The 25269-nt window shown below is 46.0% G+C and overlaps 1 protein-coding gene across 1 annotated transcript in view; it reads left to right on the top strand.

Moving 5' to 3' along the window:
- myom3 (myomesin 3) overlaps window positions 1-25269 on the top strand; it is a 122870-nt gene that overhangs the window by 92917 nt on the left and 4684 nt on the right. Inside the window, exons 26-35 of the mRNA XM_063035354.1 lie at window positions 944-1003; window positions 4144-4211; window positions 4318-4428; window positions 6652-6739; window positions 9372-9410; window positions 11075-11180; window positions 12527-12690; window positions 15680-15716; window positions 17722-17744; window positions 20254-20309. Of these exons, the coding sequence (XP_062891424.1) occupies window positions 944-1003; window positions 4144-4211; window positions 4318-4428; window positions 6652-6739; window positions 9372-9410; window positions 11075-11180; window positions 12527-12690; window positions 15680-15716; window positions 17722-17744; window positions 20254-20309 (752 nt within the window). The remainder of the gene's footprint in view (window positions 1-943; window positions 1004-4143; window positions 4212-4317; window positions 4429-6651; window positions 6740-9371; window positions 9411-11074; window positions 11181-12526; window positions 12691-15679; window positions 15717-17721; window positions 17745-20253; window positions 20310-25269) is intronic.

Genomic DNA, 25269 nt, shown 5'->3' with positions numbered 1-25269 from the left:
CCACATTTTCATCCAGGTCATTTATATCTGCTCTCACCACCAGTTCCTGCAGAACACCACTGGTCACAAACTTCCAGACCTCATTTTCTGCTGCTCAACAGGCAAATAATTCTGCCTCATTCTTGTACATGTTATGCACAGGTAGATGTCATAGAGTCACAGAACACCATAGCATAGAAACAGGGCCTTCAGCCCATCTAGTCCATGCTGAAGTATCATTTTGCCTGGTCCCATTGACCTTCACCTGGACCATATCCCTCCATACCCCTCCCATCTATGTACCTATCTAAACTTCTCCTAAATGTTGCAATCAAACCCACATCCATCATCTCTGCTTGCAACTCGTTCCACACTCTCACCATCCTCTTAAACATCTCACCTTAAAACCTTAGCCCATGACCTCCAGTTCGAACCCAACATTATTGCATTTACTCTACTATCCCCTCAAAATTTTGTATCCCTCCATCCCCTCATTCTCCAAACTCCAGGGAATAAAATCCTAATCTAGTCAATTTTTCCCTATATATCAGATCCTCAGGTCCCGGTGTTGGGGAGTTTTATCGGCTTCTCAACCAATTGAATCCAAGCAAGGTTTTTATTTTTATTTACGGCGTTACAGCGGGGAACAGGCCCTATTGCCCCGTTGAGCCACGCCACGCAGCAATCCCCCTATTTAACCCTCACATAACCACAGGACAATTTACAATGACCCATTAACTTACTAACCGGTACATCTTTGGACCATGGGGAGGAACCCAGGCACTCGGAGGAAGCCCATACACAAGTGGGAAGGTGCGTACGAGAGTTCTCACAGAGGACACGAGAATTGAACTTCAAGCTCCGGTGTAGAATAGTGCCACGTTAACAGCTACTGAAACAGCCAGATACCATGATTTCATCTTTTTAAAAATTCATCAGGGTGTCTTGTTCCATTTCCTTTCAGAGTTCCGACAGATCCTATCTCATTGTGATTTCCAAAGATACGAGTGGAAGAGAAAACAAGGTAACGAGGTCCAAAGAGGCCACCGATTTTATCTGCGTGTGGTTACATTGAGGGTGAAGAACCTAGGCAAGGTCAGCGGACGTGGGGTCACTGATCTGTAGCAGTGTGCTACAGCTCACGGCAGTGGGAGGTGCCGAAACAGAATTTTGTATCTACTTTAACCAAGACAAGTGCCTGAAGGAAGGATATTGCTCGTTAAATGTTTCTAGTCCGAGCTTAGCTTGGCAATGAAGCAGAAGAAATAACTAACAGAGACGTACAAAATTACTCTTTGGCCTCAGAACCTAATTCGTTACAAACTCTAGATATTTACGTTAGGAAACAAGACCTTTCACATCAACTTCTCTCAGGTCTCCCAACAAGGAGATCGGAGAAATGGCAATAAATTCCATCTGGCTTTTCTCTGCCAACGTCAGCAACGGGTCTGGAAAGTGGCGTTGGGAAGCACTGTTGGTATCGTCAGAATTTATTGTCCCTCCCTTAGACCCCAGGGAGTTTGTTTGTGGGTGACTTGGACAGTGAGTTGTTTGGGGCAGTGGGTGAAGGCGAGGGGAGTCTTTTTAAAATATAGAGCAAAGAACAGTCCAGCACAGTACAGGCCCTTCGGCCCACGATGTTGTGCTGACCTCTTAACCTACCCCAAGATCAATTTAACCCTTCCCTCCCACACAGCCCTCCATTTGTCCTTCATCTATAGTGCTGTGCAAAAGTCTTAGGCACATGTATAGAGCGAGGGCACTTAAGAAATGTGCCCTACAGTGCTGTATTTGTCAATGGGGAGTGGGGAGCGAGTTGGTAGATCTGGTGGGAGCCAAGGATGTTGGGAATTGTGAGGGTGGAGTGCCATGGGAAGGGTGTGGGACGGGTGGCAGAGAAGGAGTGCCGGGGTGGGGTTGGGGTGGTGTGGGTACAGACACTCCCAGCCCTGAGACACCAGTCAAGGTCAATTGATTCCAAACAATTGGTTTATTGATCATTACAGAACGTCTCTTTGGTGCTTCCTGCTCCCTCCCCTGTCCCTTCCCCTTCTCCCAGCCATGATTCCCCTCTCCCTGCCCCCTTCCCACTCTCAGTCCACAATAGAGACCCAGATCAGAATCAGGTTTATCATCACTCACATACGTCATGAAATTTGTTTTTTTTTGTGACAGCAATACAGAGCAATACATAGAATTACTACAGTACTGGGCACTGGTCTCAGGCACCCTAGCTATATACATGTCCCTCAGCCTGTTGCACAGTACTGTGCGTGCCTATCTAAGCGTTCTCTTAAATACCCCAAATGGATCAGCCTCTGTCACCAACCCTGGCAGGCTGTTCCACACAGTCACCACTTTATACCAGTCAAAAGCCGCTTGAGCTTCCAACACTCATTCTGGGTCTGGGGTCACATGAAGAGACATCAACTGGTTCCCTTCCTACAGACAGGATTGGACCCGATGGGAGTTATAATGTAGGAAACCAGTAGGTCAGCACAGCATCTGTGGGAAGAGGAACACGGGTAATGTTTCAGGTCAGAGCTCGGAAAGAAGCTCAAAAATCTGCAGAGTGGAGAGAGATTTAGGAAAACTGTCCGAGACAAGCCTATCCCCACCCTGCAGAGAGTGGAGAGAGATTTAGAACTGTCCGAGACAAACCTATCCCCATCCTGCAGAGAGTGGAGAGCGTTAGGAAAACTGTCCAAGACAAGCCTATCCCCATCCTGCAGAGAGTGGGGAGGGAGTGAGGAAAACTGTCAGAGACAAGCCTATCCCCACCCCGCAGAGAGTGGGGAGGGAGTCAGGAAAACCGTCAGAGACAAGCGTATTGCCCTTCCTGCAGAGAGTGGAGAGAGAATCAGGAAAACTGTCCGAGACAAACCTATCCCCATCCTGCAGAGAGTGGAGAGCGTTAGGAAAACTGTCCGAGACAAGCCTATCCCCACCCTGCAGAGAGTGGGGGGAGAGTATGTTTAGTTGTCTTGCGCTTGCAGTTTGATTGATGATCATTTGACAGCTTCATGGCCTTCATTACCAATAGTTTTAAAATCCTGGATTAGTTTAATTGGTGAAGTTTTACTTTCCCTTGTGGTCAATGGTAGAGTTTGACAGACCTTTATAGAGTCATGGAACAGTACAGCACAGAAACAGTCCCTTCAGCCCATCTAGTCTGTGCTAAACTATTACTCTACCTACTCCCATCAACCCACATCGGGACCATCGCCCTCTGTACCCCTCCCATCCATGTACTTGTCCAAACTTCTCTTAAATGTTGAAATCAAACCCTCTTTCCCTCCACTTACACTGGCAGCTCATTCCACACACTCATCACCCTCTGAGTGAAGAAGTCCCTCGTCAGGATTCCCGTACATGTTTCACCTTTCACCCTTAACCTATGACCTCTATAGTTATGGTAGCTTCCAACCTCAGTGAAAAAAAGGCCTGCTTGCATTTACCCTATCTATACCCCTCATAATTTTGTATATCTCTATCAAATCTCTCATTCTCCTACACTGCAGGGAATAGAGTCATAAACTATTCAACCTTCCCCTAGAACTCAGGACTTCAATCCTGACCTTCAGAGATGCTTGTCCAAACAGAACATACTGTAAATGGGTGTGCAAGCACTTTGTCCCTGATATCTACACAAACATATTCTGAAATATCCCAAAGCGTGCTTCCGCCAGTGAGGTAGGGCTATTGAACTGTACTTGCTGGTGCCTGAGGGGGAACTTCTCTCAGAGGGAGGTGAGAGTGTGGGACCAGCTGCCAGCACAGATGGTGGACGTGGGTTCCATTTCAACATGTAACGCAAGTTTGATTAAGTAGGTGGATGGGAGGGTTACGGCGGGCTATGGTCCAGGTGTGGGCTGATGAGACCAGGCAGAATAACAATTCAGCATAGACTAGATGGGCAGAAAGGTCTGCTTCTGTGATGTAGTCTTCCATGATCAGCTTAGTCCCATCGACCATATCCCCACCTCTCACACCACCCCAGCTCCCACCCCTTGCCGAATCCCTGCCTCTCAACACCACTCCCATTCCCCTGCCTCTTGCCATTACCCCTTTCTCCAGCTGCAGAAAATCGGCAATATTTCAATTGTCTCATCGTTCTGTTTTCATTGCTTTTAAATTTTAAAAAGTATTCGTCCAAAATTCCAGGGCCTTACTTTGAAAAATTCTTGGAATGGAAGGTGACAGAAGACTGCAACATCCTCTTCACCTGCAAGGTATTAACCAGTTTTCCAAAAGATAATTGCTTGAAGGTTAAATACCACAATCAAACAGTGGTGTGATGTTCAGACAAAATTTCTGTTTGATTTGGACATTAAACAGGTGATGAACACAAAGACCCAGACCAGCATTCAATGGAGTAAAGACGGGAAGCCACTCACGGGTTCCACTTACGATCCCAAGACAGGCATCAGCTCCCTCTCGATTTCACAGGTAATGGAAAGATAACCTTGCGTTCTAGTCCTTGGTTCTGCTTTGGTCTACACACTACAACAATTTATACCGTACCTGCTGCCCTGAAGCGTCTAGACTTGGTTCAATTTACTCAGTTTACAGTATACATAATGACAGCAGGAACATCGATTTCTCTAACTTCAAGTTCAAGTTTATCGCCATCTGACTGTACATACACAGAACTGTGCAAAAACTTTCGAGACATTTTTATAGCCAAAGACTTTTGCGCGGTACGGTACTTGTCAACGTGGAGCAGAAAGAGAGTTTGTAAATCTGGCGGGAGCAAAAGATGTTGGGAATGGCGAGGGTGGAGTGCCACGGGAGGGGTGTGGGACGGGTGGCAGAGAGGGGGTGCCAGGGGAGGGTGGATGATGCAGGTGCAGACACACCCAGCCCTCAGACACGAGGCAAGGTCATTTGATTCCAAACAATTGGTTTAATTAATCATTACAGAATGTATCTCTGGTGCTTCCCTCTCCCTTCCCATTTTCCCAATCATGATTCCCCTCTCCCTGCCCCCTTCCCACTCTCAGTCCACAATAGAGACCCAGATCAGAATCAGGTTTATCATCACTCACATATGTCATGAAATTTGTTTTTTTTGTGGCAGCAGAACAGTACAATACATAAAATTACTACAGTACTGAGCAAAAGTCTTAGACAGCCTAGCTATATTTATGTGCAAAAGACTTTTGCACAGTACTGAATAGAAACAAATGAAACAATGTGCCTCAGGACCACGATACACCCACAAAACATATATCACACACTGCACATAAATCAAAGAAGAAGTTAATAAAATATAATTCAAAATGTACGTAGGGTGCAGCAGGGGTCAACTGTAAACAGCTTGCTGTCCTAGTGACAAGATCTCAGAGGTGACAGGGCCTGAGGGAAGAAACTGTACCCAGACTGACAGTCCAAGTCCTGACGCTGCTGTACTCCCTTCCTGACGGCAGTGGGTCAACGAGATTGCGGGATGGGTGGCAGGGAACCTCAGCAAAGCTTTGGGGCCTTTTTTCTGCAACATTTCCAGTAAATGTCAGAAAAAGTGGGGAGGGAGACCCCGAGGACCTTCTCAATGAGTTTACTGCCCTCTATAGGGTCTTGTGGTCCAATACCTTGCAGCTTCTGTTCCACACAATGAGGCAGCCAGAAAGGACATTCTGGACGGTGCTCCAGCAGAAGGTTGTTAAAATGGAGGTGGGGAGCCTTGCATGATGCAGTCTCCTCAGGACATGTAGATGCTGCTGTACCTCCTGGACCAGGGTCAAGAAGAGTCAAGGGTTATGGGTCCAGGTTAGATCATCCATTATGTCCACACCAAAGAACTTTTACTCTTCACTCTCTCCACAGCAGAGCAATTGATGTGCAATGGAGAGTGGCCAGTCTGTGCCTTCCTGAAGTCCACAATCATCCCTTTAGTCTTGTCCACCCATTGTTCTTACACCATTTGACAAGCCTCTTCACCTCCTCTCCAGGTTGCCGATGAGGCCAACCACTGTTGTATCATCAGTGAGCTTGATGATGTGGTTTCAGCTGGATCTACCAGTGCAGTCGTGGGTCAGCAGCGTGAACAGCAGTGGGCTGAGCACACATCCCTGGGGGGCACCAGTGCTCAGCATGATGGAGCTTGAGATGTTGCTCAACTCAGACTGACCAGTGTCGTTCCATCAGGAAGTCCAAGATCCAGGTATAGAGAGGGGTGTTGAGTCCCAGCGAGGACAGTTCACCAGCCAGCCTCTGAGGACTAATCATGTTTAACACCCAGCTGAAATCGATGAAGACCATCCTGGCATATGACGCATCATTTTCCAGGTGGGACAGGACTGAGCAGAGGACCGAATCTATGGCATCATCAGTGGATCAGTTTGAGCAGTGTGTGACCTGGAAAGGGTCCAATGTAGCTAGAAGGTGGGATGCTATACAATCCATTACCAGCCACTGAAAGCTGGAGGAAACAGGCGGACTCGCGGGGAGGACGTACAAACGATATAAAGACAGTGGCAAGAATTGAACCGTGATTGTTGGTGCTGTAAGCCCACGCAGCAACCATTACACTAAAGTGCCACCCACGCCACGGCCGGACACCCCCGATTAGAGGTACAGCCTCCCTCAGATGAAGAGAGCACGAGGAGGAAAATCCCCTCCATGTCCACATTGTATTTCCCTTTTCAGTTTACAAAGCTCTCTCTTTTCTAGATCACGCAAAATACCCAAGGAGTTTACAAAGTGACCGTAGCCGACGACAGGGGAGAGGATTCAAGTGTTTTGGAGATGCGCAATCAAGGTATGTTTCTAATTAAAGCCCTGATGTGTTTGGAGACGTATATCTCATTGCAGGGAGGGTAGTAAAGACCGAGGTTGTGATTCTTTTAAAGCTGAGGAGGTGCAGCTTTTATGTACAGTGGATTCCAGTTAATTGGGCCAATGGTTAATCAGGCCAGGCACTTTTATTTGGGGCATCTCTTCAGGAACAAAAACTAACTGAGGAAATTGTTAGGATTCCCTTTGTCTGTTTGAGTCACTATGTCACTTAATTGGGACTGTTAAGACTATAAGATACAGGAGCAGAATTCGGCCATTTGGCTCATGGAGTCTGCTCCGCCATTTTATCATGGTTGATCCAATTTTCCTCTCAGCCCCAATCTCCTGCCTTCTCCATATATCCCTTCATGCCCTGACTAATCAAGAGTCCATCAACCTCTACCTTTAAATGTATATGAAGATTTGGTCTCCACAGCTGCCTGTGGCAATGAATTCCACAGATTCACCTCTCTCTGGCTAAAGAAATTCCTCCTCATCTCTGTACTAAGAGGACACTCCTCTATTCTGGGGCTTAGATTCTCCCACCACAGGGAACATCCTCTCCGCATCCAGTCTGTCAAGACCTTTCACCATTCAATAGGTTTCAATTAGGTCACCTCTCATTCCTCTGAATTCTAGTGAATACAGGTCTAGAGCCATCAAACTCTCTTCATATGACAAGCCATTCAATCCTGAAATCATTTTCATGAACCTCCTTTGAATCCTCTCCAATTTCAGCACATCCATTCTATGATAAAGCAGCGCAAAGCTGCTCACAATACTTCAAGTGAAACTTCACCGGTGCTTATAAAGTCCCAAAATTACATCCTTGCTTTTATATTCTAGTCCTCCTGAAATGAATGCTCGCATTGCATTTGCCTTCCTCACCATAGACTCAACCTGCAAATTAATATTTAGGGAATCCTGCACAAGGACTGCCAGGTCCCTTTGCACCTCAGTTTTTTGTATTTTTTCTCCATTTAGAAAATAGACAACACTTTCATTTATTCTACCAAAGTGCATGACCAGACACTTCCCTTCACTGTATTCCACCTGCCATTTCTTTGCCCGTTCTCCTAATCCATCTAACTCTTTCTGTAGCCTCTCTGCTTCCTCAAAACTACCTGCCCCGCAATCTATGTTCATATTGTCTGCAAATTTTGCAACCAAGTCATTAATTCCATCATCCAATTCATTTCTATGTAATAATATTAATAATAGAGATACGATATAAAATGAAAGTAAAAGGCGCCAAACTTATCAGAGTTCAAACACTTCGTGCACAACCGTTGGAGCTCAATGAACGGGGTCTTCCTTCCGCCATGCGATCTCCTCCGACCCCCTCGACCCGCCGTCTGGGACCAACCACAGTGGTCGAACAGAGTGCATCCAGCACGTCCTTCCTCTTCGGTTCTCCTCCCGATAAAGCCCCCCAAACCACACGTTCCCAGCCATATGAGACAGAATATCACCCACAAAAAGAATAACATGGACACTCATTGGTTTGTTCGCCACCTTGTCAATAATATAACCCAAACAAGCAGGGGAGAGAGAGAACTCCTTACATCGCAGTTATTATTACAGAAAAGCCATTTTATATAACATACAAAGAAGCCATTTTAGACACCTCAGACCCAGTTACAGACATATAACATAAAAAGAATCAGTCCCAATACAGACCCCTGTGGAACAGCACTAGTCACTGGCAGTCAACTAGAAAAGGCTCCCTTTATTCTCACTCTTTGCCTGCTGTCAATCAGCCACTGCTTTATCCATGCTAGAATCTCCCGTAATACCATGGGCTCGTAGCTTGTTAAGCTGCCTCATGTGAGGTTCCCTGTCAAAGGCCTTCTGAAAATTCAAGTGCACAATATCAAGCGATTCGTCTTTGTCTTTCCTGCTTGTTACTTCGAAGAATTCCACCAGATTTGTCAGGGAAAATTTTCCCTAGAGGAAAACATGCTGATTACGGCTTATTTTATTATGTGGCTTCAAGTACCCTGAGAGCTTGTACTTAGCAATCAATATCCAACATCTTCCCAACCACTGAGGTCAGACTAACTGGTGTTTATGGAGATCGGTGCGAAAGACAAAAAACATCCAGTTCTGTGGACGTAAATGCCTTGTTAATGAGAGAGGTCAGTGGAGAATGGCCAGACTGGTTCAAGCTGACAGGAAGGCAACAGTAACTCGAATAACCATTACAACAGTGGTGTGCAGAAGAACATCTCTGAATACACAACATGGCAAACCTTTATGTGGATGGGCAAGAACAGCAGAAGACCACAAGCATACACTCAGTCGTCACTTTATTAGCTACAGGAGGTTCTTAATAAAGTGGCCACTGTGTGTAGTAAACTAAATGTGTACGTTCTCCGTGTGACAGAGTGGGATTTCTCCAGGAGCTCCAGTTTCCTCCCACATTCCAAAGACATTCGGGTTAGTAGGCTAATAGGTCACATGGGTGTCATTAAACAACACAGACTTGTTGGGCCAGAATGGCCTGTTACTGTACTATATCTCTAAATAAACAAACAAATAAGATTAGTTTTCTGATTTCTAATGTGGTGCGCTGACAACATCATTGCTTTAACTCTGCCAATGATTTATTTCAGTGTTTGACAACGTTCTCCGGGAAGTCTGCAGAATCGGCGGTGAGTAATTCAAAACAAAAAATAAACTTGCATTTTAGTACCGCCTTTTATCATATCGTGACGTTTACAATTAATGAAGAAGATCGTCTTCGTCTTCATGTTTTGCAATGTTCGCCTTAACCACTCCCGGTGGCAGTGATTGACATCTCCCAGCGGGTTCGGGGCCTGGAGGTCTCCCCTGGACCTCCCTTTGGATTACTGAAAGCAGACGGTGGAGTTCCGAAGCTCCTTGGTCTTGCTGACATTGAGTGAGAGGTGGTTGTTGTGGCGCCTCTCGACTAGATGTTCATGCTGCCGTGCGGTGCCCCTGTGCTGGTGGAGACTGCGAGGAGATGTTGTTGCCAGTCCGAACTGACTGGGGTCTGCAAGTGACGATTATTCAGGATCCAGTTCCTGGACTGTTCAGAGATCTGGTGGTGGAGGGGAAGAAATGGTTCCTAGACGGTTGACTGCCTGTCTTCGGGCTCGGGTACCTCCTCCCCAACAGTAGTAAGGAGAAGAGGGCATGTCCTGGATGATGAACGTTTTGCATGATGGATGCCACCTTTTTGAGGCATTGCCTTTTGAAATGTCCTCAGTGGTGAGGAGACGAGTGCCCATGGTACAGCTGGCTGAGTTTACAATGCTCTGCAACTTTTTCAGATCGTATACACTGGAGTCACCGTACCAGGTAGTGATGCAACCAGTCAGAACTCTCTCTATGATACATTTGCAGAAACCTGTAAGTCTTTGGTGACATGCCAGTAGATCAATATCCAATAGATCGAAATGCAATAGATCGATATCCAATAGATCAATATGCAATAGATCCCACAATTAAATGCAAATATGTTTCAGGGACGTTGGAGAGCCATCAGCTTAGTGCTGCTTGGTACCTCTGCTCAATTATTACCCCAGACCATAGAGAATGGGTTTGGTTTTCTTTATAGAGAGAGTCATATGGCACAAAAAGAGGCCCATCGGCCCATTCATTCCATGCTAACCATCAAGCACCCATTCACATTATGTGGCTGCATCAACGTCTGGTACGGCGGTGGGGGGAGGGGAACCGGGTTGAACACTGTAAACGTAGTCAGTTCCTTCACGGGCACCAGCCTCCCCAGCATCCAGGAGGGCTGCCTCAAAACAGTAGTGTCCATCGTTAAGGACCCCCATCACCCAAGTAATTCACAGTTTTTTCTCACAATGTTTATGTAATGCAATGTACTGCTCGGCAAAGACAACAAATTTGACGACATACGCCGGCGATATTAGACTTGATCAGATTTCATCTGTTCTCCCCCTGCCTCCCAGATTGCACCACCCACCTATACGAGAGGTAATCTACAGCGGTTGATTAACCTACCAACCCTCATGGCTTTGGCATGAGGAGGAGATCCGGCGCATCCAGGTGGAATTCCCGTGCAGTGACGGGGAGAACAGGGAACGTGCAAACTCCACACCGAGAGTGCTGGAGGTCGGAATTGAACCAGGGTCGCTGGAGTTGTGAGGCAGCACCTCCACCAGCTGGACAAGGTGCACTTTTAGATAATTGCCGGCGAGGTCCCTGTTAGGACTTTAATGCAGTTGGGCGGCTGGCATTCCCTCACAATGCATCACTTTGAGAAGGAGTGTGAATGATTTTAGACAGAAGCACTTTCTATCATCACTGCTCTCTCCCACAGGTAATTCAGCTTCAGAATTGAAAATACAACCAACAGCTGAGGGAATAAAGATTTATTCCTTACTGAAGTGGAATGTGGACTGCCTGAAGAAAAGCTGGTACTTAAAGTAAGTAAAAACATTCTGTGAACTTCATCCAATTCCACTGTCCATGTCCCTCCACAGATACACAAACGATTCTGCAGATCCCCAACTTTACTTGGTCCATTTCTGACACCTCTCTCCCCATTCTTGATCCTTCTGTCTCCATCTCCAGAGGCAGTCTGTCTACTGATAACTTTTGCAAACCCACTCACTTCCACAGTTGTCCTAACCATACCTCTTCCTGACCTATCACTCGGAAAACTGCCATTCCCTTCTCTCATTTCCTTTGCCTCCACCCCACCGGTTCTCAGGATGAGGCTTCCCATTCCAGGACATCAGAGGTGCCATATATTTTTTCAGAAAACAGTTTAATCTCTTCCACCACCATCGGTGCTGCCCTCACCCACACCACTCCATTTCTTGCACATCTGCCCTCACACCATTCTCCCACATTGTGACAGGGATAGGGTTCCCTTGTCCTGACCTACCACTGCATGGGCCTCCCGTCCAGCACATCATTCCCTCCAGCCTCCACCATCTCCAGTGGGATCCCACCACCAGGCACGTTTTCCCTCCCAGCACTCCCCATGTCTCCCTTGTCCACTAGTCCCTCCCCACAGATATCCCTCCTGTCACTTATCCCAGCCATCAGCACATGAACTACACCTGGCCCTACGCCTCTTCCCTCACCACCATCCGGGGCCCTCAACAGTCCTTCCAGGTGAGGTGACTTTTCACCTGCGGGTCTGTTGGGGTCGTCTATTACATATGGTGTTTCCAGTGCAGTCTCCCCTACATTGGTGAGACCCAGCATAGTTTGGGAGAACCACTTCATCAAGCACCTTCAGTCCATCTGCTGCAAAAGGCCAAATCTTCTGATGGCCATCCATTTCAATTTGACTTCCCATTCTCATTCCAACATGTTGGTCAATAGCTTCCTCTCACATCACGATGAGGCCAAACTACGGTTGGAGGAGCAACACCTCTGTTTGGGTAGTCTCAAACCCCATGGTGTGAGCATCAATTTCTCTAACTTCTGGTAACCTCTCCCCTCAGCTTTCACCACCCGCCCCCCATAAATCTTTTTGGCCCTCTCATGACTTGTCTCCTCTACTGCCCTCATGACCTTCCCATCATCTCCCTCTCCTTCCCACTCTTCCATGGTCCACTGTCCTCTCCTCTCAGATCTCTTCTCTGACCCTTTAACACTTCCACCTATCCCCTCCCACCCCCTCACATCATGTCCCACTCCCCCACCCACCCACTCCGGGGAAAGGTGCTGGCTGACCGCTCTGTCCATTTCCCATAACATTTCATTTCAATGATAGTAATATTCTGCTGAAATGACTCAAGTGTTGTCATTTCTTTAGCAACAAAAGCCTGGAGTCTCAAGACCGGAGGAGGATTGGATCTGATAATCACCAGGTCTGGTTACAGATCTACAATCCAACTGAGGCAGATAAGGGTCAATACACCCTGGAGTTATTTGACGGAAAACAGAAACACGTCCGAGAACTGAATTTATCACAGAAAGGTAAATGTGCTTCCAAGTATCCTCTGTTACGTACCCCGTAACTGGGTTGCCAAACCAGCAGAAATGGATCACTCAGTTGGAGTCTGGATTACTAGAACTAAGAAAGTTTTATTAAAGAAACAAGCAACACTGTACTCTAATCAAAAGGATAATAAATGCAACAGTTCAGCAATGATAAACACACATGCACACAGAATTAAGATAACAGGATTAATCAAACTCTATCGTTGTCAAGGGGTAAATGACCAGTTTCAAAGTGACGCAAAGTTCAGTTCAATTTAGTTCAGTTCAGTTCGCAGTAATCGCTGCCGTGGCGATGGACAGTGGGGGGGAGGAGAGAGAGAGCAAAAACGAATGAATATTCAAAACGGCTTACACACAGACCTTCGCAGTCAGCTTTCAGGCGAGTCCTTTTTGATGTCATCTGAGGTCACCGACTATGACCCCTCTGTTTCCAGATACGATCGTTTCCCTGCGGTGAACCTGGCACCCAGGCAAGGGTGGACACACACCAGGTTCCCGCCGATCGTGCCTTTCCACCCTGTGCGTTTATGGCCCGATACTTCCCACCGACTTGTGAGAGACGCACCGCTTCCAGGGTCTTGTTACCTCGGGTGCCGTGTGTGTGTCCTGCCTTAGCGAACCTGTCCCTTTTTATCCCCCTGCTGGGGTATCGCCTGTCCATCACTTCAAACAGTTCAGGGTTCAAAGGGGGAGCCGATCCTGACAACTCTCCTTCCTTCATTAACATCTCCAAATGCTGCTCCATTGTTTTCCTTATCTCTCTTTCTCCTGAAGACAGGTGGCAGACCAACTGCTGATTCCACTGGTGCCAGCCCAGGCCAGCTACATCTTAATCTATGTGTATTCTTGTCACACCTCCAATATACGGACATTCTACAAATGTTCAAAACAGAAAGAAAGAAATAAATAGATAAGCAATAAATATTGAGAACATGAGATGAAGAGTCCTTGAAAGTGAGTCCATAGGTTGTGGGAACAGTTCAATGATGCGGCAAGTGAAGTTGGGTGAAGTTATCCCCTTTGGCTCAAGAACCTGCTGGTTGAGGGGTAATAACTTTTCCTGAACCTGATGGTGTGAGTCCTGAAGGTTCCTTACCACCTTCTTGATTGCAGCAGTGAGAAGAGAGCATGTCCTGGGTGGTGGGGTCCCTGATGAATAATACTGCTTTCCTATGACAATGTTTCATGTTGATGTGCTCAGTGGTGGGGAGGGGGGAGGGCCCTACCAGTGATGGACTGGACCATAGGATTGCCCGTTCAAGGGCATTGGTGTTTCCATACCAGGCTGTGATGCAGCCAGTCAATATACTCTCCACTACACATTTATAGAAGTTTGTTAAGGTTTCAGATGTAATGCCAAATCTCTGCCAAACTCCCAGCGAAGTAGAGACACTGCTATGCTTTCTTCGTAATTGCACTTGTGCTAGGCCAAGGCCAGGTCCTCCGAAATAACACCAGGGAATTTAAAGTTTCTGACCCGCTCCACCTCTGATCCTTCGGTGAGGACTGACTTATTGGACATGTTGAGGGACATGAGCAGGAAGCAGCTGATGGTGCCAGATGACAGATCCAAAAGTATGACGGCTCTTGTGGGCTGTGCCCAGCACATCTCTAGGTTGTGTTGGTTGTTGGCACTGATGATGCATTACACTGTGTGTTTCGATGTACATCTGATAAATAAATTAATCTGAATCTGGTTCCCAGGTGGCCAAGTATTTAAATTCCGAATCCCATTCCCATTCCAATATGTCGGTCCAAGGCCTCCTCTTGTGCCACGATCAGGCCACCCTCAGGGTGATGGAGCAACACCCTATATTCCGTCAGGGTTGCACCCCAGGATGAAAGACGAAACTCCTCAGTGTGATAAATCAACCCAACAATGAAAAAGTAAAAAGTGGTGGGGGGTGGGGATTCCTCTCAGTGGCGTACAAAAGCGCCCGATTTGAATGGGTCCATTATCTTCTGTGTTGTCTGCCGAGCATTGTGGGTACGCTATGTTGGCACCAGAAAGTAAGACCAAAGAGCTGACTGTGGACTTCAGAAAGGGTAAGATGAGAGAACACACACCAGTCCTCATAGAGAGATCGGAAGTGGAGAGAGTGAGCAATTTCAACTTCCTGGGTGACAATATCTTTGAGGATTTATCCTGGGCCCAAGATATCAATGCAGCTACAAAGAAGGCACAACAGTGGCTGTATTTCATTCGGGGTTTGAGAAGATTTGGTATGTGACCTAAAACACTCATGAATTTCTACAGATGTACCATGGAGAGCATTCGACCTGTCTGGTATGGGGGGCGGGGGGCACTGCACAGGATCAAAAGAAGCTGCAGAACATTGTGACCTCAGTCAGGTCCATCATGGGCACCTGCAAGGAGCGATGCCTCAAAAAGGTGGCGTCATCATTAAGGACTCCATCAGCCAGGAAAGCCCTCTTCTCATTGCTACCATCAGGAAGGAGGGACAGGAGCCTGAAGGCACACACTCAGTAATTCAGGAACAGCTTCTTCCCCTCTGCCATCCGATTTCCGAATGGACACTGAACCCATGAATACTACCTCACTATTTGTTTATTTCTGTTTTTGCACTACTTATTTAATTTCACCATTTTATATATATATTCTTCCTGTAATTCTTGTTTTTGTTCCTATTATTATGTATTGCAATGTACTGCTGCCACAAAGGCAACAAATTTCATGACATATGCTGGTGATATTAAACTGATTCTGGGATGTGTGCTGACTCTTGCAGGCTGCCCCCAGCGCACCCTTTGGTTGTGTTGGTTCTTAACACTAACGATACATTTCACTGAATGTTTCGATGTACAAGTGATAAATAAAAGAATCTCAATCTGATGTGATCAATGCCAGAACTACTTTTAGGAGCCGAATGTCATCTTCCTGTTCTGATGCCCCATTATTGTTCAATACAAGTCTTCTCATTCCCTTTGTTCTTTCTCTTTTCAGTTTTAAATGAAGCTATCTCAGAATACCAAACACTGAAGTAAGTTTCTGTTCACTAGTTTACGTGATGCATTTGAACTACAAGGTTATTGACCTGAGAGTAACCAAGTTGACTGTCTCCAACACCCCTTAACAGTGCAGAGGCTTCCAACCCGAGGGAAATTAGATCTCAGCCAATATAGACCTAGTGCACTGCTAATGTGTTCCATTTGGCAATAAAAGTACAAAGGAGATTTGATAGAATATAGCTTGTTGGAAAAGTCCTAGAATCATGGACTCATACTTCAAAGTCAGGGCAGTACAGTTAGCACGATGCTTTACAGTACCAGCGACAAGGGTTCAATTCCCACCACAGTCTGTAAAGGGTTTGTACGTTCTCCCTGTAACTACACAGGTTTCCTGCAGGTGCTCCAGTTTCTTCCACAGTCCAAAGATGTAGAAACATAGAAAACCTACAGCAAAATACAGGCCCTTCAGCCCACAATGCTGTGCTGAACATGTACTTACTTTAGAAATTACCTTAAGGTTACCCATAGCCCTCTATATTTCCAAGCTCCATGTACCTATCCAGGAGTCTCTTAAAAGATCCTATCGTTTCCTCCTCCACCACCATCGCCGGCATCCCATTCCACACACTCGCCACTCTCTCTGTAAAAAAAACTTACCCCTGACATCTCCTCTGTACCTACTTCCAAGCACCTTAAAACTGTGCCCTCTCGTGTTAGCCATTTCAGCCCCGGGAAAAAGCCTCTGACTATCCACACGATCAATGCGTCATCGGTTATCATGTATCAGTCGCTGGGTTAATTGGTCATTGTAAATTGTCCTGTGGTTACGTTAGGATGAAGTCAGGGGTTGCGGGGTGGTGTGGCTTGAAAGGACAGAAGGTCTATTCCACACTGTAACTCAATCAGTAAATGGAAAGAAACCTGTTTTATCAGCCAACTTTGCCCATGCCGGCTGTGATGTCTAACTGATGGGAGGACTATAAGACGATAAAATATAGGAGCAGAATTGGGCCATTTGGCCCATCGAGTCTGCTCCACCATTTCATCATGTCTGATCCATTTCCCTCTCAGCCCCAATCTCCTGCCTTCTTCCTGAATGCCTTCGTGCCCTGACTAACCAAGAACCTATTAACCTCTGCCTGTAACATAGCCAATGAATTCCATAGATTCACCATCCCCTGGCTAAAGAAATTCCTCCTGATCTCTATTCTAAATGCCTGTCCCTCTATTCTGAGTCTGTGCCCTCTGGTCCTAGACTCTCCCACTATGGAAGACAACTGACCTGCATCCACTCTATCAAACCCTTTCAACGTTCGACGGGTTTCAGTGAGATCTCCCCTCATTCTTCTGAATCCTACCGAGTACAGGCCCAGAGCCATCCATCGGTCCTCATATAGTAACCCTTTCATTCCCAGAATCATTCTCGTGAGCTTCGTCTGCATAAGGGGCTCACGATACTCCAAGTAAAGCCTTACTAATGCTTTATAAAGCCTCCACATTACATCCTTGCTTTTATAATCTAGTTCTCTGGCAATGAATCCGAACATGGGATTTCCCTTCCTCACCACTGACTCAACCTGCAAATTAACCATGGGGAATCCTGCACGAGGACTTCCAAGTCACTTCGCACCTTGAATTTTTGAATTTTCTCTCCATTTAGAAAATAGTGTGAAGAGCTATAGCTCAGGTGCAGGTCGATGGCTCTATGCAGAATAATAGTTCAACGTGGATTAGGTGGGCCATATGGCCTTTCTTGCTGCTATAACTCTAAGAGTATCAGGAGTAGGACCTGAGTTCACATCAGAAAGGTCTCAGCCCAGAACGTCTCCTCCACAGAAGCTGCCTGACCTGCTGCGTTCCTCCAGAGCTGTTTGTGTGTTGTCCAAAGGAAGGAATATCAGATACTGAACCATGGTTAATGTAACATGTGTGTGGTCTCATGTTACTGATACATTCTTCCGAAAAAAGCTAATCACATGAAGGTTTAAAATGTAGAGTGACTGTGAATGTCCTCATGTTGTTCTATTTGCCTTTCAGACAAGCAGCATTTGCAGAGAAAAGTAAGTTAATCAATTGTAAATTGTAAAGGGCTGGGTGTGTTAGTTTGTAATCTTTTCCTCTGCATTCACAACTTGTTCTCAGAAACACAGAAAACCTACAGCACAATACAGGCCCTTCAGCCCACAATGCTGTGCCGAACATGAACACTTTAGAAATTACCTCGGGTTACCCATAGCCCTCTATTTTTCTAAGCTCCATGTACCTATCCTGGAGTCTCTTAAAAGACCCTATTGTATCCGCCTCCACCACCGTCGCCGGCAGCCCATTCCACGCACTTCACCATTCTCTGAGTAAAAAACTTACCTCTGGTATCTCCTCTGTACCTACTTCCAAGCACCTTAAAACTGTGCCCTCTCGTACTAGCCATATCAGTCCTGGGAAAAAGCCTCTGGCTATCCACATGATCAATGCCTGTCATCATCTTATACACCTCTACTAGGTCACCTCTCATCCTCTGTCGCTCCAAGGAGAAAAGGCCTAGTTCGCTCGATCTATTCTCATAAGGCACGCTCGCTAATCCAGGCAATGTCCTTGTAAATCTCCTCTGCAACCTTTCTATGGTTTCCACATCCTTCCTGTAGTGAGGTGACCATTCTTCCATGCAGGTAGTGTCAAAGACAGGCAAAGAATACTGCGCGATATAGATCAGTTGCTGATATGGGCAGAGAAATGGCAGATGCAGTTTAACCGAGATAAATGTGAGGTGTTGCATCTTGGTGGGGCAAATGCAGGGAGACGGTACAGGGCGAGGTCCTTAACAGTGTTGCTGAGCAGAGAGATCTTGGGATCCAAGTTCTTAGCTCTTTGAAAGTGGCTACACAGGTCGATTAAGGTGGTTAAGAAGGCTTGTGGAATGCTTAATTTTATTAGTCAAGGCTTTGAGTTCAACTTGGGTTGTTTTCTCTGGCGTGCTGGAGGCTGAGGGGAGATCTGATAGAGGTTTATAAGGTTATGAGAGGCACAGATAGAGTGGGCAGGGAGTATCTTTTTCCCAGGATTGCAAAGTCTAATACCAGAGGGCATGCATTGAAGGTGAGAGGGGGTAGGTTCAAGAGGGATGTGAGGGGGTAATTTTTCTACTCAGAGAGTGGTGGCTGCCTGGTGTGGTGGTAGAGGCAAATACATTAGAGGCTTTTAAGAGACAATAGACACATGGATGTGTGGAAGATGGAGGGATATGGACACGGTTTAGGCTGGAGGGATTAGTGCTTGGGTGTCTTTGATTTCCTTCTTAGTTGGGTCAGTACAACACTGTGGGCCGAATGGCCGGTTCCTGTGCTGTACTGGTCTATGAATTTGCTGCTTTTGGGACTTTTGGGTTAAGATGCTGAGAAAACATCAGCACAATAGGGTGCCACAGTAGCAAAGCTGTTCACACGACACGATTACAGCTCGGGACATTAGAGTTTGGTGTCCTCTGTAAGCAGGTTTGTACAGTCTTTCCCGTGGGCGTGTGGGTTTCCTCCAGGTGCTCTGGTTTCCCCCCACAGTCCAAAGACTTACTAGTTGGTAGAACATAGAACATAGAATAGTACAGCACAGTACAGGCCCTTTGGCCCACAATGTTGTACTGACCCTTAAAGCCTACCTCCCATATACCACCCCCCCCACCTTAAATTCCTCCATATACCTGTCTAGCAGTCTCTTAAACTTCACGAGTGTATCTGCCTCCACCACTGACTCAGGCAGGTAGGTTAATTGGTCTTTGTAAATTGCCCCGTGATTAGGCTGGAGTTAAGTTGGTGGGTTGCTGGGTAGCATGGCTCGAAGGGACAGAAGGGCCTGTTCCATGCTGTGCCTCAATAGTAATAAATCACCTTGACCAGACACACATACTCTAGGTCTGGACGGTGGAGGGAGGAGCACACAGTTCTGTGCAAATGTCTGAGGCATACATATATATATAAAACGGAGAGGGGAATCATGGTTGGGAAAAGGGGAAGGGAGAGGCGAGGGAGTGGGAAGCAGCACACAGACATTCTGTAATGATCAATAACCCGATTGTTTGGAATCAAATGACCTTGCCTGGTGTCTCAGGGCTGGGTGTGTCTGTACCCATGCCACCCCATGCCCCTGGCACTCTCTCTGCCACCTCTCTCACACCTCTGCCATGGCACTCCACCCTCGCCATTCACAACATTCTTTGCTCCCACCAGATTTACTAACTCGTTGTCCACTCCACGTTAACAAATACATACAGTACAGCACATAAATCTTCCCTTTCCTTTTCCCACCCACCTGGCTTCACCTATTCTCCTTCCCCTCCCCGCACCTTTTTATTCCAGTCTCTTCCCCTCCCTTTCCTGAAAAAGGGCCTCACCCCAAAGGGTCAACTATCTACACATTTGCATAGTCACTGCCTGACCTTCTGAGTTCCTCCCGCATTTTGTGTGCGTTGCAAGTTCTCAATCTGCCTAGTATATCATTCTGGCTTTGAGTAGGTTGGAACTTGTTGTTTCAGCAACTCTGTTGGACTTCCCAAATACAGTGTCATTCTTCTTCCTTCAGACAGAGCGAAAGTGTCACACGGTCTTCCTGATGTTGTTAACGTCATGGAGAGCAAGGTAAAAAATGAAAAAAATATCAGCATGACAACATCAACATTATCACAGCTAAAGCTAATCTCACATGAAATACATTGCACTCTTGTTCTTTATCTTTCCACTGCCTGTTACATTACTGATTTAATTTTCTGTAAGAAACCTGTTTTGTGACTGTGAATACTAATCTGTCAATTATAAACTAAAATATAACTTTGATGCTTCATTATTCCGTAATAATGGTTCAGCGGGTCCATTGAATGTCAGAGAATGTATACAGTATACAACCCGAAATGGCAAGCATTTAAAGGTTGCATGGATGAACTACAACAATTGTTCATCCCAGTTTGGCAAAAGAATAAATCAAGGAAGGTAGTGCACCCGTGGCTGACAAGAGAAATTAGGGATAGTATCAATTCCAAAGAAGTAGCATACAAATTAGCCAGAAAAAGTGGCTCACCTGAGGACTGGGAGAAATTCAGAGTTCAGCAGAGGAGGACAAAGGGCTTAATTAGGAAGGGGAAAAAAGATTATGAGAGAAAACTGGCAGAGAACATAAAAACGGACTGTAAAAGCTTTTATAGATATGTAAAAAGGAAAAGACTGGTAAAGACAAATGTAGGTCCCCTGCAGACAGAAACAGGTGAATTGATTATGGGGAGCAAGGACATGGCAGACCAATTGAATAATTACTTTGGTTCTGTCTTCACTAAGGAGGACATAAATAATCTTCCAGAAATAGTAAGGGACAGAGGGTCCAGTGAGATGGAGGAACTGAGTGAAATACATGTTAGTAGGGAAGTGGTGTTAGGTAAATTGAAGGGATTGAAGGCAGATAAATCCCCAGGGCCAGATGGTCTGCATCCTAGAGTGCTTAAGGAAGTAGCCCAAGAAATAGTGGATGCATTAGTGATAATTTTTCAAAACTCGTTAGATTCTGGACTAGTTCCTGAGGATTGGAGGGTGGCTAATGTAACCCCAATTTTTAAAAAAGGAGGGAGAGAGAAACCGGGGAATTATAGACCGGTTAGCCTAACGTCGGTGATGAGGAAACTGCTGGAGTCAGTTATCAAGGATGTGATAACAGCACATTTGGAAAGCGGTGAAATGATCGGACAAAGTCAGCATGGATTTGTGAAAGGAAAATCATGTCTGACGAATCTCATAGAATTTTTTGAGGATGTAACTAGTAGAGTGGATAGGGGAGAACCAGTGGATGTGGTATATTTGGATTTTCAAAAGGCTTTTGACAAGGTCCCACACAGGAGATTAGTGTGCAAACTTAAAGCACACGGTATTGGGGGTAAGGTACTGGTGTGGGTGGAGAATTGGTTAGCAGACAGGAAGCAAAGAGTGGGAATAAACGGGACCTTTTCAGAATGGCAGGCGGTGACTAGTGGGGTACCGCAAGGCTCAGTGCTGGGACCCCAGTTGTTTACAATATATATTAATGACTTGGATGAGGGAATTAAATGCAGCATCTCCAAGGTTGCGGATGACACGAAGCTGGGCGGCAGTGTTAGCAGTGAGGAGGATGTTAAGAGGATGCAGGGTGACTTGGATAGGTTGGGTGAGTGGGCAAACTCATGGCAGATGCAATTTAATGTGGATAAATGTGAAGTTATCCACTTTGGTGGCAAAAATAGGAAAACAGATTATTATCTGAATGGTGGCCGATTAGGAAAAGGAGAGGTGCAACGAGACCTGGGTATCATTATACACCAGTCATTGAAAGTGGGCATGCAGGTACAGCAGGCGATGAAAAAGGCGAATGGTATGCTGGCATTTATAGCGAGAGGATTCGAGTACAGGAGCAGGGAGGTACTACTGCAGTTGTACAAGGCCTTGGTGAGACCACACCTGGAGTATTGTGTGCAGTTTTGGTCCCCTAATCTGAGGAAAGACATCCTTGCCATAGAGGGAGTACAAAGAAGGTTCACCAGATTGATTCCTGGGTTGGCAGGACTTTCATATGAAGAAAGACTGGATGAACTGGTCTTGTACTCGTTGGAATTTAGAAGATTGAGGGGGGATCTGATTGAAACGTATAAGATCCTAAAGGGATTGGACAGGCTAGATGCAGGAAGATTGTTCCCGATGTTGGGGAAGTCCAGAACGAGGGGTCACAGTTTGAGGATAGAGGGGAAGCCTTTTAGGACCGAGATTAGGAAAAACTTCTTCACACAGAGAGTGGTGAATCTGTGGAATTCTCTGCCACAGGAAACAGTTGAGGCCAGTTCATTGGCTATATTTAAGAGGGAGTTAGATATGGCCCTTGTGGCTACGGGGATCAGGGGGTATGGAGGGAAGGCTGGGGCGGGGTTCTGAGTTGGATGATCAGCCATGATCATAATAAATGGCGGTGCAGGCTCGAAGGGCCGAATGGCCTACTCCTGCACCTATTTTCTATGTTTCTATGTTTCTATGAAATTCTTACTCTTCAGAGACATCCACGAAACAGAAGAAAACCCCCAAAGAAAGAATGACAGGAAAAATGACTGAAGAACCCCAGAGCTCCCCGCCTCCCACGCACAAGCATCGTCAACCATCCCCCTCCCCCGACGTTCTAGCACTTTCACCACCCACCATGCCAGCAACAGCAACGCCCCAAAGAGAGACCGTGGCCTACAATCCAACAGAAACTACTGTTCATCCCAACAGTTCGACATCCCTCAGGAGCTCTCTCGTTAACAAGGGAGAGAGAGATATCACTCCTTCCACAGTGAGACGGGAGACAAACAATCACCGTTTCAATGTTACAGTCTGTAGTGCCGTGTTTATTTCAAGTTCCCTGACTCGAGAATCAGCAGCAAACTCTCACTCGCCATTGAGAGAATGATCACTCAAGTGCAGAGGCCTCTGACAGCTTCTCTTGCTGTCTCAACGTTCCAGCTCCCCGCAACACTTCGATTCACAACACTGGCGAGAAATCGGGGCCGCTACTGGAGATATCAAAAATGCAGCCGATCGGCAAGCTCCAAGAATAGGAACTCACTGCCATGAAGAACCACAGTCTGAGTAGAGCTGTAGATCAGAGACTCTTTTCAAATCTTTTTATTATTTTTATCCAAAATAAACACGAGTACATCGAAGTAAACAACACTTACAATGTCTCAAGAAAAAAAAACATTATATAAGGATTGAAAAAATTTTGTGATGAAAAAACCCCTACTAAGCAAGAAAAGTGGGGAAAAAAGAGAAAACCCCATTAAGTGTTCAAACGCAGAGCCATGAGTCATACATAAAGCTTCTCAAGATAAACATCAAACTGCCAGCAAAAAGAAGTACCAAAAATTTACAATTAGATCAATTAGCTCAAATGATAATAACAAGCAAATGAACCCCACCTTTTCCCAAAATCAAACATAGGTTCAAAGGTTCAACTTCTAATTTTCCCCGAACTAAGATATAGCATCACTTGAGAGAACCATTGTGACAAAGTGGGAGCCGTTGTATCCTTCCACTTCAACAAAATGGCCCTCCTGGCTATTAGATCAGAGACCCTGACAGGACCCCGGCCACCTTGAAAAGGAATCGCTTGAATACAAATTAAATTGCAAATCAATTTAATTCTTGTTCTAATTTATTTGTTCCCCCCCCCCACCCCGTCCTACCCCCAGCTTGATTGGCTGTAGTGTAGGAACTCTCAGAGATCTGAATCGATCCAAATTACAAGGGAAACTGAAGAGCATTCTTTTAGTGTTTGATTTTGTGTTTGTTCAATTTTAATCATATTTTTAGCATTTGGCAGCTGAATCCTTCTCAAGTCTGTTAGCTGAAATAACCTGACTAAAATAATAAAAATTTTACAATAGCGGGGATCCTACCAAAGGTAAAGAGACTTATACTCAGACATCATCATCATTATGTGCCATGTCATATGACATCATCATTATGTCCCATGTTGCATGGTGTGGGTGATCATGGCTGTTCTTGGCAAATTTTCCCACAGAAGTGGTTTGCCGTTGCCTTCTTCTGGGCAGTGTCTTTACAAGACGGGTGACCACAGTCATTATCAATACTCTTCAAAGACTGTCTGCCTGGTGTCAGTGGTCTCATAACCAGGACTTGTGGTGTGCACCGGCTGCTCGTACGACCATCCACCACCTGCTCCCATGGCTTCACATGACCTGATTGGGTGGCTAAACTTGTGCTACACCTTGTCCAAGGATGACCTGCAGGCTAGTGGAGGGAAGGAGCACCTTACACCTCCCTCGGTAGAGACATAGCTCCACACTGTCACCCTGCAATACAATAGCACAGTTATTAATGGCAGCGCCCCTTAGGCTCAGTGGCCACTTTATTAGGTACACCAGTACACCGACTAGTTAATGCAAATATCTCATCAGCCAATCATGTGGCAGCAACTCAATGCATAAAAGCATGCAGACATGGTCAAGGGGTTCAGCTGTTGTTCAGACCAAACATCAGAATGGGGAAGAAATGTGACCTAAGTGACTTTCACTGTGAAATGTTTGTTGGTGCCAGATGGGGTGGTTTGAGTATTTCAGAAAGTGTTCATCTTCTGGGATTTTCATGCACAACCATCTCTAGAGTTTACAGAGAATGGTGTGAAAAACAAAATAAAACATCCAGTGAGAGGCAGTTCTGTGGGTGAAAACACCTTGTTAATGAGAGAGTTCAGAGGAGAATGGCCAGACTAGAAGATGACAGTAATACAAGTAACGCCACCTTACAACAATGGTGTGCAGCAGGGCTTCTCCGAATGCACATCATGGCGAACCTTGAAGTGGATAGGCTGGGGAAGCAGAAGCCCATGAACATACACTCAGTGGCCACTTTACCAGGTACAAGTGTACCTGGACTTTCAGAAAGCCTTTGATAAGGTCCCACATAGGAGGTTAGTGTGCAAAATTAGAGCAAATGGTATTGGGGGTAGGGTACTGACATGGATAGAAAATTGGTTGGCAGACTAGTGACCAGTGGGGTACTGCAAGGCTCGGTGCTGGGACCGCAGCTGTTT

Source organism: Mobula hypostoma, chromosome 28 (assembly GCF_963921235.1).
Source record: "Mobula hypostoma chromosome 28, sMobHyp1.1, whole genome shotgun sequence".
NCBI lineage: Eukaryota > Metazoa > Chordata > Chondrichthyes > Myliobatiformes > Myliobatidae > Mobula > Mobula hypostoma.
The sequence above is the reverse complement of the archived record's forward strand: the minus strand, read 5'-3'. Positions and strand labels throughout refer to the sequence as shown.